The 13,901-nt window shown below is 36.2% G+C and overlaps 1 protein-coding gene across 19 annotated transcripts in view; it reads left to right on the plus strand.

The window, feature by feature from the left end:
- Positions 1–13,616, plus strand: part of LOC124180239 (CLIP-associating protein 1-A) — a 28,227-nt gene extending 14,611 nt beyond the window's left edge. For 7 of the 19 annotated variants that reach the window (XM_046565493.1, XM_046565494.1, XM_046565496.1 and 4 more), the window contains 21 exons: positions 1,590–1,664; positions 2,614–2,771; positions 2,861–3,097; positions 3,388–3,641; positions 3,729–3,907; positions 4,204–4,329; positions 4,767–4,877; positions 5,314–5,346; positions 5,465–5,563; positions 5,647–5,830; positions 5,931–6,165; positions 6,741–6,806; positions 7,265–7,596; positions 7,686–7,989; positions 8,104–8,273; positions 8,373–8,511; positions 8,602–8,734; positions 8,982–9,162; positions 9,239–9,464; positions 9,937–10,143; positions 10,245–13,616. In XM_046565493.1, the coding sequence (XP_046421449.1) occupies positions 1,590–1,664; positions 2,614–2,771; positions 2,861–3,097; positions 3,388–3,641; positions 3,729–3,907; positions 4,204–4,329; positions 4,767–4,877; positions 5,314–5,346; positions 5,465–5,563; positions 5,647–5,830; positions 5,931–6,165; positions 6,741–6,806; positions 7,265–7,596; positions 7,686–7,989; positions 8,104–8,273; positions 8,373–8,511; positions 8,602–8,734; positions 8,982–9,162; positions 9,239–9,464; positions 9,937–10,143; positions 10,245–10,451 (3,656 nt within the window). In that variant the 3' untranslated portion in view covers positions 10,452–13,616. The remainder of the gene's footprint in view (positions 1–1,589; positions 1,665–2,613; positions 2,772–2,860; positions 3,098–3,387; positions 3,642–3,728; positions 3,908–4,203; positions 4,330–4,766; positions 4,878–5,313; positions 5,347–5,464; positions 5,564–5,646; positions 5,831–5,930; positions 6,166–6,740; positions 6,807–7,264; positions 7,597–7,685; positions 7,990–8,103; positions 8,274–8,372; positions 8,512–8,601; positions 8,735–8,981; positions 9,163–9,238; positions 9,465–9,936; positions 10,144–10,244) is intronic. The other 12 variants (XM_046565502.1, XM_046565503.1, XM_046565497.1 and 9 more) reach the window with 12 other exon arrangements.
- The last annotated feature ends 285 nt before the right edge of the window (positions 13,617–13,901 follow it).

Consider the following 13,901-nt stretch of genomic DNA (forward strand, 5'->3'; position numbering starts at 1 on the left):
CCAACGGTTATTTACTGCGTGCATAGCAAGGTCTGTCGGAACATTGGTGAAAAGAGATATTACATCTAGCGATATTAAAATGTAGTTGTCTGGAATAATCAATTTTTTTATTGTTTTAACTAAAGTAAAGCTATCTTTGACTCTGGAGGTGGGGGGGAGTCTATTTACTAAACATAATGTCAAGTTTGTGGGAAAAAATTCAAAAGACTTACAAATAGTCTTTGATTCGGAAAAAGATAGGATCCCCATAGGCAAACGATCCAATGTTGTGTACAAAATACCTTGCAATGATTGCAATCAAGTTTATATCGGACAAACTGGCCGCCATCTAAACACCAGAATCAAAGAACATCAACGCAATGTACATGAGAATGAAGAACGTCACACTGCTCTAACAAAACATGTGACCAATAAACAACATACTTTTAGCTATGACAATACAAACATCCTCTGTGAAGAACCTAATTATTATAAAAGGTTATTACTAGAAATGTGCAATATTGTAGGACACACTAATTCCGTTAACCTCAGACAAGATGTTGAACATCTTAGCAATATTTACAAACCGCTAATCTCCGCCCACATATCACACATTGTTTAACCTTAACTATACACATAAAATTATTGTCCCCATGGCACAGTTTTTTTACATAATTTCTCTGTTTTTTTCTTATATATGTTTATTTCTGGTTCACCTTCACTCTGGGTCATATTTGTTTCTCCCATCAGTCGTTATTCACCAGTTGACCCAAACGGTTCAACAAAATTTTTGTTAGACATGGAAAACAGGGTCATAAAGATCCCAATACCACTTTCTTGGACATTGCGTAAACTAATTCAACTGCTATAAAAACCTTTCTTTAAAACTTTTTTTAATACATTGACATATAGACAGTGATGATACATAGTTTTTTTAATTAATTACCTCCAATTTGTAACTCCTACACTTTAAACAACCGGAGGAGTCGACAACGACTACTGTTACTTGAAGAACTTTGGCTCGACAAATTGTATTTTATGAATTCGACTTGTATCTTAATCCCCTTCCTATAAAAAGGTAAATTACTCTCTAAGCCTATCTTTTTTAACAATTAATCAATTTGTACTCACCAACCTATAATATACAATAGTCTTAAGAGTATTACATCTATAGTATTTAATGTCTGATTGTACTTTTCTTATAAAAAATGTATTTTGTTCTTGACAGTTAAATAAATTAATCGTTCTGAGGAGGGCCCATATCCGGGCCGAAACGTTAATAAAAAATACGTTATACATATAATTGACCGCTCACCAAGATTCAATAATATATTATCCACGAGGTCGAGAATTCTTATCCTTCATATTTATTTCGCAATTATCTGAGAGAAAATTATGTTCAACTTGAATTTTAGCGCTACATAGAGTAGTTTGATCTAATCTTAAGATTTGATAAAATTATTAGAAGTTGATCAGACTGATTCGTACATGTGATGAAGCAAAAACAAGTGCAATCTTACTGCTTATCGAAATTGAATAAAACTAAATAAAAAAGATAAAATTAATAGCGATTGATGCAAGCTTGCTAACTATTCCCCTGTATAACACAGCTCCGCCTGGTAGTACAACGTCTACGACGAAAAGGGCACCTCTAAAATACAGTTCATCCGCAAAATCAGCGGCAGGTACCTATTATTATTGCAAAATAAAAAAAACTTAGCAAAACATTTATATCCCTGTCATAAGTATTATTATTGTCATTGAATGTAGTATCATTCATTATGGTGGCTTATAAACTGTAAAGGTAGTGCCGATTAGCGTTGAGGTTTTATTTTTGTTAACGTTATTGGATGTTGAGAACGAATTTGTAAATAGATACATACCGATTGATTATAATTAATTACGTCGTATTTATTAGAGTACAGAGATTATAAAAAGTATCCAGTTTCTCAACATAATGTATCAAATTGTTCGTTTTATTTGACATGAGGAAATAGAAAACGCTGCTTTATATTTTTTTTTATCTTAAAAAAAATAATTGCTGAATAAAGTTCTACTGTCAAATTGATTCAAGGAGTTTTTAAACGTTATAGCCACCATAATATAGTATCAACCGAACAAAATAGTTTCGTCCAGTTTGAAATTGTGTCAAGATCAAACATTTGTTTGTTAGTGGAAGTTGAACTATGTATTTTTAGTCTTTACTTTAGACTGTTAAAAATTTTAGCGGATTAAATTCTTGACCAATGAATGAAAGGTCAAATTATTCTGTCGGTTGACAAAAAATCATTCAAATACCGACAAAGCCGAAAGCATCCGTCTACATCGTCATTCTACACGTCTTATTCACACATCTACATTTGTTTTTGGAACGATTCTCAAAAATCTTGGACCACAGTATTTTTATTTTTCTTTGAATTAAGAAGTATTTGCACATAATGCAACCTTTGTCATATCAAATTTCATCACTTGTCACGCTTTGATGCTTTTTGTGTTTTTCTCCTCACCTTTCCATAAATTGCTGACACATCAACACGATCAATTATCATCAGGTCACGGAAAAAATTATGGTTAGGCACAATTTTGTACTTTGCTAAAACGGTTTCCTAATTAGAAATGCAAAAATTTCTTCAGGCCAAGCTGGCGCTATCGACGAAGAATCTTTCCTCAACGCGTTTGAGGATGTACCGGCAGTGAAGTTATTCTCCGCAAAAGATTTGGAGGAACAAATGAAGAGCATTAAGGATGTAGTAGGTGACGATAAAAAAGATTGGAAGCAGAGAAACGAGAGCGTAAGTTTGGCGATCAAAAGAAAAATCGCATAAAAAACCGAAAAGACAAAGTCGACACAAAGTGCTGAACAGATCGTTTCATTTTCCAGATGAAGAAACTGCGTGGTATATTGATAGCCGGTGGGGCTAATTTCGACAATTTCACAGAGTGCCTGAAGAACGTCCAAAGATCGTTTGAAGCAGCATGCATGGATCTGAGATCGCAGGTTGTCAAGGAAGCGGCTATAACAGTTGCCTTCCTGAGCTATCAACTCAAAAATAAATTTGCCAGTTTTGGAGAATGTGTATTGCCAACGCTTATCAATCTCATACCCAACAGCGCCAAGGTAAGAGAGTCTCTTAGAGTAACCGTGTGTGTGTGTGTGTGTACATATAGCTAATTGTTCAAGGTTATATTTTTACTCATTTGAAACCGTTTCTCTTTATGGCATTAGCGCAATGTCGCTCGTTAACAACACGCAGAGTCGCTCGACATGGAATCTAATTATCGGGTCATTATTTCCACTCTTTTATCCTGCAGAGCATCGTTTTTAACTACGTTTAATAGCCTTGAGTTCACATCTGCTGAATTTTCCCAACTTCTTCACTATTTTCATACGTAATGTGGTCATTTCAGGTCATGGCGACTTCCGGCGCTGTTGCTGTACGATTCATTTTGCAGCACACCCACAGTCCCAGATACATACCGATAATTACGGCCAGTATGAACAGCAAAAGCAAAGATATCAGAAGGGCGTCTTGCGAGTTTCTTCACCTGATACTTCAGTGTTGGGCTACGAATGTGCTTCAGAGACATGTAGCCGCTTTACAAGAAGCCGTTAAAAAAGGCATCGCTGATTCAGACGCCGATGCCAGAGCAGCGGCGAGAAAGTAAATTGCAAAAATTGATGTCTTTCTTATATTTTTTTTTTTTGTTGTTATTCTCATGCCTGTGATGTTAATTTTTTTCTCCAACAGGTCTTACTGGGCATTCCAAGAACATTTTCCGGAACAGGCTGAGGTTTTGCTCAAGAGCTTGGATGCCAGTTATAAAAGATCGCTCATGTCTCTGAGTAACAGTGGCAGTATCAACAGTCTAGTTGGCAGATCTACCAGCATCAGTCCAAGGGTTCCTAGACCGACACTCAGCGCTGCAGGTAAAATGTAAAACTCTGTAGAAAGAATTGGATGTTAATAAAGAGACGTTTTCCTCTCCGGGCAAAAAAAAACATTGTTGTAAAAAGAAAGAAAAAAAAGTGTTCAAATATTTGTGGGAGATAAAATCGATGTAAAAATAATGATGAACACTTTTTTCTCGCCCATTCATTATTCTGAATATCTAGCTGTGCGCACGACAATCACGGATCAGTGGGTTTTTCTAAACTAAAAGAATTACGGTTTTTTTCTTACATGCTGCTTTTGGACTTTTATTACCTTATATTGTAACATAAAGGTAGTACAGAAAACTTACATCATGGTCAGGCAGGATTGCATGGCCCTCTGAGAAGGACTCCGTCTTTGCCTAGATCGTATCGTCAGTCTGGAATTCCTATTCTACAAAGACCTACTGATAATCATTGTAATTAAATTGACAAAAAAACAATTTCACGCCTATAAATTATGTAACCTGCTAATTGACTTGTGTAGATCACTCTTTCCTTCCATTAATCTAACATTATTTTATCCCTCTTTATGTATTTACCTACTTTTTTTAGACGAAATTTACATTTTCGATCGCTTTTCTTTGATTTATAAGTAGTAGAAAATTTATCTGTATTATATTTTTATCCGTCAACGTACGTTGGTTTGTTACATCTTTAATTCTTATTTCGATTCATCGCGCAAGGTGAATAAGAGTCCTTAACAGTTTGAGAAGCTTGGAGGTAAAGAAATAATGTCAATGTTATCTGTACACCTGATAATTCCCAGTAAATTATTCGGCATGTTATATTTCGCTTTTGTCTCGATCCTGGCACCAAGAGTAAATCTAAAAATCTTGACACATCTCTTCTCTAGGCCGCATAACACCTGACGCCAGATCGACAAGTGCGATAGATCTACAAGCAGCTCAACGAGCCAAGGCGAGAATGGTTTACGCAAACATGTATCGTCATAAAGCAACGCTACGTAAGTGATTGTGGTAACAAATTTTTAGTTTTCCTTACTACTGACCTGTGTTTACGATTGTAAGGACGGCTGTGTATCTTAAGTCATTTCGTTTTCCTTAATAGTCTCCTTTCATTCCTACCCTCGCTATTACTGTCTACGATTATATATTTTCCTACATTGTACATTTTCACGATTTCCGTATGCTCAATTGTGCTCTTTACTTTATCTTATTTAATCTTCTTATACCGCTTTTATCCTCGTTTTCACTATTGATTTCTACGATTGTATGTTTTACTACGTCCTTATTTTCCTGAAACAGTTGTGCATGTAACCTTATTCTGATGCCCAGATTCGAACTAAATAAAGATATATGTACATATATATTAACTATGTAAGCTGTACTTTTATCACATTTTTAATATCATGCTGCCGTTGTCGCTGCTCTGGATCCCAGATAATGATATTAGTAATCAGCGAGGAAAATCAGGTATAGATTCAGTTGTGGCCTTCACATTTTTTTCACCCCATGGTTCGATTCGAAAACAGTTTTCTTGTCCGTATCTGGCAATAAATGGTTATGGTTTCTTTTTTTCAATCCTGCTTAGCTCGACCAGCCAAATCTCCGGATCCGCAAAGTGCTGTCGCCAGTCCGGAAAGAATGGCGAGAACTAGAACAAGGGTTGCAGGAGTGTCGCAATCTCAACGTAAGCGAATTTCGATTAATTGTATTATACCTAGCTGTATTTTTAATTGCTTTAAACCGTTTCCGTTTTTCCTCCAATTACAGCCAACAGCAGATCTGGCTCACCATCTTCGAGATTGAGCTACGCAACGTACAACAGGGAAGGGGGAGAATCTCTTATGGCAAGACCGAGAAGATTGTCCGGACAGGGAATAAGAAGTACCGGAAACAGCAGAGAACCGAGTCCGCAGCGTTTTGGAATGGAAAGAAGTTTCGGAAGTAAATTACGGTGGGTAACATCTATCGTAAATTGGAGTAAAAAAGAAAAGGCATCAATGATCGATGAACAAAAGTTTTCAAAGAAATATTTCGTCTTGTCTGGATTTCAGAGATCGAAATCTTCACATGTCTCCCACCGACAGGCCTCCGACTAGGCCGGTTATGGCGCAAAAAATGCTCCAACAATCGCGAGAGGCGGAATCAGCTCTTGCCGATGCTCTAACATTTGACAGTATTGATAGTTACACCAGAACTCCAAGAGGCAAAGGGGATCACAGCGACGACAGCGAAACCAACAGCATTTGCTCGGAGCGCAGCATGGACAGTTTTCGGCGGCCGAGCGAAGTGAGTAATTTAAACATCATAACATCAGTTTCTTTTTCTGAACTCTTGGATGCTAGAGCAAAATTAAAGGTTCAGACAATATTAACATAGATGTAAAGTTAGTGACTACTCGTTTGTACATCATATATACGCCATTGTCATTGTCATTAATAATAATAATAAACATGTGATTTTTATATTTCATGTCACCAGACGCCCTGATTCTCTCTGTCTTCTTTTGATTTCAATACTCGATTACTCGGTTTTTCTCTTCTCTTTTTTAATTTTGTAATTACCTTCCCTTCGTCTATTAAGTCTGTCGTTACTTTCGTGAAGAACCTTTATGTATAGTTGAATGTTTCTTGTCAATCATCGTAGATGGGAGAAAAGAAAGAGTACAGAGATAATATAGGTAAAAATTATATTTTGAAGCTTGACGTGCATTAATAAATGTGGCTAATGCATGTTTGGTTTTTTTTTTTTGTTATTCTGTTGTGGCGTGTTTGTTTGGTTGGGACTAATGTGACGATGCGTTTGCTGTGACTTCGTTCGCTGTGACCTGTTCGCCCCTTCCATTCGTCCAATGCATTCGTTAGTCGTTTTCATGGAGCGGATCACAACAAAGATTGTATCGTGATTTGTGGGATCAATCTATCCCTAAGGTTTGTTGTCTGTTATTGGTTTGTTTATTTTTTGTGTCGTTTTCTTTCTTTTTTTGCTAAAGTTTATACTTTCCCCATTCTTCATCGATTGTCTGTGATACATTTGAAATTCAAAGTAAGGAGTATCTTTTGGAACTATTCAAAAATTACCTGTAGCGAGCACGTTATTTTTCCTAGACAAAGACGAGATGGAAATTGAATAATTATCCAAACTATTCTTAACGTTGGAATCGTTCCTCTATTCACCTTACTCTATTTCAATTTTTTCTAGCTGTTCTGCTTACATTACCCTTTATTTCTCTGATCCACAACCGTTTTTCATACTGTTATCAATAAAAACAGATCACGATAATGAACAAAAAAATATTATTGAGACTAAGACACAACGCAACACCTTGAAAGTATACCTGAAATTAAACGGTTACCAAAGTCTGATTTTTACCCACTTTTCTTTGCAGGATATTAAAGAAATCATTGAAAATTGTGGTCGCAAGCATTGGGGCGATCGTAAAGAAGGCCTGCTTGGTCTTCAGCATTTTTTAGCAAATGGAAATACGTTGACGGCGACGGAATTGCGAAAAATAACGGATATCTTTGCGAAAATGTTCATGGACTCCTATACTAAAGTGTTGAGTTTATTCCTGGATACGTTGAACGATCTGATCGAGAGTCACAGCGAAGATTTAGGCGATTGGTTATACGTGTTGTGCGCCCGGCTTTTGAATAAACTTGGAACGGATTTGCTTGGCTCGATACAAACTAAAATTCACAAAACCTTGGACGTTGTAAAGTAAGAAGCTTGTTTTGTGATAAAACGATTATGTTGATCGTAAAGTTTATTGATCATATTAATAGATTTAATTTTTTTTTCGCTTACAGAGAACAATTCCCAGGAGAACAACTCTTGCCTACAGTATTACGCTTCTTGACCGACCCTACGCAGACACCAAATTCTCGGGTCAAAGTAGCCACTCTCACTTTCATATCGCAGATCGCCGACACGGCCGTACCGTCGGCTTTGAATAGTTCCGCAGCCTCGGCTCTAGCGAGATTGTTGGATTGGACAAACGACATGAAAAGTCAGGATGTCAGGAGGCACGCTCAAAACGCAGTTATAGCACTTTACAATTTGAATACACCTCAAGTGACAATGATACTCTCTGATTTACCAAAACCTTACCAAGTAAGTCGCGACGATCGTTCCGCTGTATTTAGTAACTGAACAAACGGGAGTCGCATTCGATTTCCAAGTCACGATCGCATTCGTGTTTCTTGAGTAATTATGACTGTATTTTAGGAAGCAGCATTGACCCTGGTCCAAAATCACCTGAGAAGATCATCCGGATCTAGTAATCCAGTTTCTCCCGGCACTCCGCCTTCAAGAATGCCTCATTCCCCAGCTCGAACAAGAGTTGAGACTGATATCGATATGGATGACGACCATTTAAACCCCGAAGAGGTTTACAAGTAAGTATCTCGTAGCATGGTATGTTCAATAGAAATGGGAATACACCTGTCTGATTTTTTCCCAACGAAATCTCAACAAATTTGTCGTCCGTTTCGCAGATCGTTGAGGCGGACAACGGCAGAAATTCAAAATTACGGTTTTGAGCGTCTTGAGAAAGCGACGACCAGCAAAGATAGTGGTATCAGTAACATGGCAGACGTGGAAGAGAAAATGGAAGGGCTGGCATTGTCGAATTCAGTGAGTAAAGCGACATTCGAGTGGCAAACAACGGGAATAATATCCGGAACTTACCGCGGTTCGTCAATTAAAGGGATACACTTTTTTCAGGGACGCTCGTCGTCCGTTTCTTCTCCTACGCAGCGAGGCAGGCCCGTCACGAACGTGGCATTGAACGGCTCGAGTGATACAATCACCGGTGATGCAGTGCTGCCGCAGGAAAACAACGGATACAAGACACACGGTAATTTATTCGTCTTTATATTCTGAACTGCAAAATCTGCGACACCCTAGTGGAAATCTAAAACTTGGGGTTATTTACGGAACCAGAAAGCACAAAAACTTCATCTTCATCTCCCGGTGATTTATCTACGCGCACAAGTCTCTCGGCACGATTCAGCTCCTGAACTGATAGCATTTCTTAATCTTTCTCTGTGCTCTCACATTAAATTGGCTATAATTTGTATGCCTGTCTCTTATTTCAACGCTAGAACACCAAAAAAACACGGTGTCTTCACCAGATTCAACGAGCAGAGGGCCTGAAGTGTTGGACAACCTCATGAAGGTACTTCAGGAAAACGTTGGTCACGAAGCAGAGAAAATCGCATCTCTACAAGAGTTTCAGACGTACGTTAGAGACGGTGATGTGCCATACCTAAAAGATAACTTCAGGTAAGTTTATTGTAGACTTTGAGCTACAAGGAAGCAAGCGATAGTGTTCGTAATTCCCGGTTGCTCTCGATTTCAGGAAACTACTGAGGTCACTGCTGGAAAATCTTGGCAGTCCTCATAAACAGGTACAAATAGAAGTACTTCAGGTTCTTACAGAGCTACTCAAGTGCCCTGAACTGACAGAGTCGTTTTCAAAATTCATCGAACTGATCGTTCTCAAGGTTTTGCAAGCTCACAAATTCGACGACCCCAATTCTGAAGCTTCCTCCGGCAGCAGTCGAGCCCTGGTAAAGCAATTAGAGGTATCTGTGTTGTTTGTTTGTTTGTTAATTCGTTTTTTCTAGAAGTAGTTGTTTGCATTTCATTTACACATTGCGCACAATATGTATTACCTTGTAAATTACTACAAGTGTGTTACGAATTAATCAGCATGTCGAATACGCAATTCGGGGGTTCGAACGAGTTATTAAAAATCAGTATTGGATGCTAAAAGAACGGCTGATTGCAGATGTGTAGTATGATTATCAAGTTGGATTTTTTCTTTGTAACTGTTAGAACCACTTTTGTCGGCTCTTCAAAATTCTCCTGCTAAGTATGAGATTTATATATATTCAATCTTTGTGTCAAATTTTGTAACTTGTAGCTTCTTAGTTTTGTGAAGTATCCGTTTGAAATATTTGCCGCTTGGTGCGTTTTTCTTTCCATTGTATCTTTTTTTTTTCCTTTTTTTCTTTTTTGCCCCATATAAAATGGTATGTTCTTTTTTAACCGCAGGTACTCAGAATTGCGGAGAAGTGCGCGGCGACAATTGTAACCGTACTGCCGCCGGATCAGATAATAAAACTGATTCAAATGATAATATCGACTGAACCGTATCCTAAGAATATGGCTGGCATTAAAATGCTTCACAAGATAGTCGAGCACTGGGGCGCAGACGCCATAATGCCTCATTTATCGAAAATCATGCCTGGCCTGATAAAGGTGAGTCGATCTCGATGTTTCAAGATGAATGCGTGATGTCTATCCAATATTCTTTGCGTAATTGATCGGTGTAATTTGGAAAAAAAATTTATCTTATATTGCAGGCTTACGACGACAGGGAAAGTACCGTGCGCAAAAGCGCGGTCTTTTGCATGGTCGCAATTCATGCCGCGGTAGGCGAAGAAGTCCTGATGCCTCATCTCGCCTCGCTATATGGAAGTAAATTGAAGCTGTTGAACATATACATACAACGCGCGCAACAGGCTAATAGTCAGCCGGCAAGCCCACGTAACAACAATAAAAATTAACCGATAATCAATCAAACAACTCTCAGAGTGGCAATACTCAAACGATTCGCTCGATTCGGCGCTAAACATGAGCAAATGTTGTTCGTCAATTATCTCAGTAAATCAAATCCCTGAATGGAACTTTCATGTTATGAAATTCTTATACAAGAAGAAACATCGTCGCTAGTGCGGTGAATCAAAAAAATAGGGATACCGGGAAAACGACCGATATCAAACTGTCGATACACAATTTTCGAGTGACTTATTTATAATTAAAAATAACATTTTCATAATTTTGAATTTACAGTATTGTATTTGTTACTTTTGTGGACTATTATTGTTATTATTATTATTATTACTGTCATAGCATATTCGTATCGTCAAAAGGTATTTCGTGATATTATATTCTACACATTGTCATCCGCATGAACCACGGGATTGAAATATCTTGGAGAACAACAAAAGGAAGGAAAGAACTAAGCGTATATATGCATATATGGAAAATGTAAACAAAGGGAAATTCGTGCCTACGATGATACGTATATTCATTCGATTCCGCGTGGTTAAAGTTTCTCTAAACTCACAACGTTTAAATTAAAATTCCTTTTTCTACCCCTTGTGTGTTTTAATATGAACATAAAATGCTGAACATTCGAAGAGGCCCTAGGGACTACTTATACTCACATTTGTACTTCTCCTTATCGGAGGATTGCACGCAAATTTTTCTCTAAAGAACAAAAAAAAACTAAAACGGGAATTAGTTTTTTTTTTCAGACAGACACTCGTAAAGGCACTCGTTATTTATACTTCGTACATAGTTGTGATTGGTTTCAATGGGGATACCTACAAGTATACGTAACATCTGTCAATGCATACCTGCTGAACCGATCCCCCCCCTGTCCGGAAATTGAAATAGGTTTTTTTTGTCGTCTAGCGTGACGTTGCATCATTGACTATAATAATGCCATGATTTTGATTTATGAATATCTATTATTTTTCTTTTTTGTTGATTTTCAAATGTGTTGTCTTGTATTCCTGAAAGAATCCTCTGAGTTGATGATGAAGAAAATCATACTCCGTTGTGATCATATTTTACAAATTATGAACAGTTTATTTGTAAATAATTTAATTTGCTTTCATTTCTATTTTTATGTTGACGTAACGTTGTAGAATTACAGTTCATGGTTCAACATACCAGTTACTATTAGAAGTAGTTAGATTGTTTTTAGGCGGCTTGTGTGTGTGGGCATTATTTGATTGACATTGGAAAATTGATGCATAATAATAATAATTTTTTTATTTTCAACAATTTTTATTAATATTTATTTAAAATTGATGGAAACATAAAAGGGAAAAAAACTACAACACTAAAACAAAAAATCATTTGGAGAAAGTACGTGCAATATGTTGATTTAAAAAAAGGAGGCACCATAAAGAATAGTTTTGGTAATCTCGATTAAGAAGACATAAACTAAAATGGAACAAAATCGAGGTAAACAATATCCAAACTGATTCTTATCAAACTGAGTTTTGTTACACGTGTATTGGGTTGTCTGTGTTTTGTAGTAATATTGGGCTTGGATAAGATTGCAAGATTGTGATTTTGGTGGAGAACATTATTTGACGTGACGCGAGTAGAAAGGAAAAAAATATGGATATTATCCGTCAAATGTGCTAGTCAGAGATTCTTAAGGGATGCATAAAATAATGCAAAAAACACTAAATGTTAGAGGCGTATACATTGTATAGTCGGAAATACGTATGTAAACTTAGATAAGCGAGAGAGTGATAAAAAATGAAATTCGTTTTACGAAGATAGTAAGTAATTAATTAACAAATCAACGAGTTGCCAATATTGAAAAAAAAGAACGCAAAATCAAACATAAACGTAACATTATACACATGCTCTACACATACGTTTAATTATTTCCTGTGCCATTAACTACTTTGTTTTTCTGTACATTTTTTCCCCATCTTTAGTATTGTGTAGCATCATTTTTCCATTTTTTTATTGTTATTACAATAGAACCTCGGTTATGCGAATTAATTGGAATCGAGTGTATTTCTGATAACCGAAAATCAATTTTTATTTTGAGGGATAATATATACAACACAAATTTAAATTGACTAACAGTCTATATTAAACATCTAAATACGTATTGAGCCTCTTTCAAACACCGAATGCTTATTCTATCACTTTGGTTTTATATAGTGGTCCATGATCAATTGACGAACAGCTGCTACACATTTTTTGGCAAGCAACAATGTATGTTTGGCACCAAAAATGTATTTTTTCAGCCAACGTTCGGATAATTGAGAGTTCGGATGAATGAAGTCATAGTTCGGATAATCGAGGTTTCACTGTAATTGATAGATAGCGGTATACCATGTAATTATATTAATAATAGTAGTAACAATGTAATGACATTCGTTTAATATACCTTATATGTAATCTAACTCAAAGTTTAAAACTTTTTAAAATCGGCCGCGAAGTGCCAAAGAAACAATATTGTGTAACATGAAAAGGGCGACACTTTTAAGTTTGGTGAAGAAAAAACGGTGACGGACAGAGAAACAATTGAAATGACTACTCCAAAGTGTTTGTGTGACATTAGATTGTAACGTTTAAGCAGTCATAATATTATTTAGAATTTACATAAGCCTTTGACGTATTTAAGTTAAATCGATTGATGATCGATGTAAATACACAGTTACAAATTTGTAATTTATAAAACTTCCTTCACGTACTGAGAGTTGTCGCAAAACTTGCCAAGACGACACGGCTGAACATAAATGCGACGTAACGTCTACGAAAGCTTTAGTGAAGGAGGGGATCAATAGTAAATGTAGTTGGAGATTCGTTTTTGTTCTTATTTCCTTTGGTTATTATCAGTAATGAAAGAAACAACAAATTTCATAGATATTTTGAGTGTTACTAATTTCTTTGTACACGTTGCACGATGAAACCATAGTGAAAAATTTCCTCAATATTATATCTCATATCGGTATATTCGACTGAAATTATAGATTAGATTAGAAGTTTGAGAAGAAAAAAAAAACATTATTTAATTTTTAATATTTTTCTTTCTTTTTCCTTTTGTATACATCTAACCTTAACAGTGGCATTTCCATGAAGTATTTCTTCATCTCATATTTATAACATAGAAATAGAGATATAACGACAAAGAAGAAGGAGAAGAAAAAGAAGAACAAGAACAAGAACAAAAACAAGACAAAGAAGACAAAGAAGAATCTATAATAATCATTTTCTATTTAAAAAAATATAATATTAATATAAATGTACCAGCGTAAGTTAATAAAAATTTTAAAAAAAGTAAATAAATAGAAAAGGCCGTTATTCCAAATGGCATCTTTGCGCTGAGTCTCTTGCGTAGCACGCCATAAGTAGATTGAAAATATATAAAGAAATGAATAGATCAATCAAAACAGGCAATGTCATTGAAAGAAACA

This window comes from Neodiprion fabricii, chromosome 4, assembly GCF_021155785.1.
Source record: "Neodiprion fabricii isolate iyNeoFabr1 chromosome 4, iyNeoFabr1.1, whole genome shotgun sequence".
Classification (NCBI taxonomy): domain Eukaryota; kingdom Metazoa; phylum Arthropoda; class Insecta; order Hymenoptera; family Diprionidae; genus Neodiprion; species Neodiprion fabricii.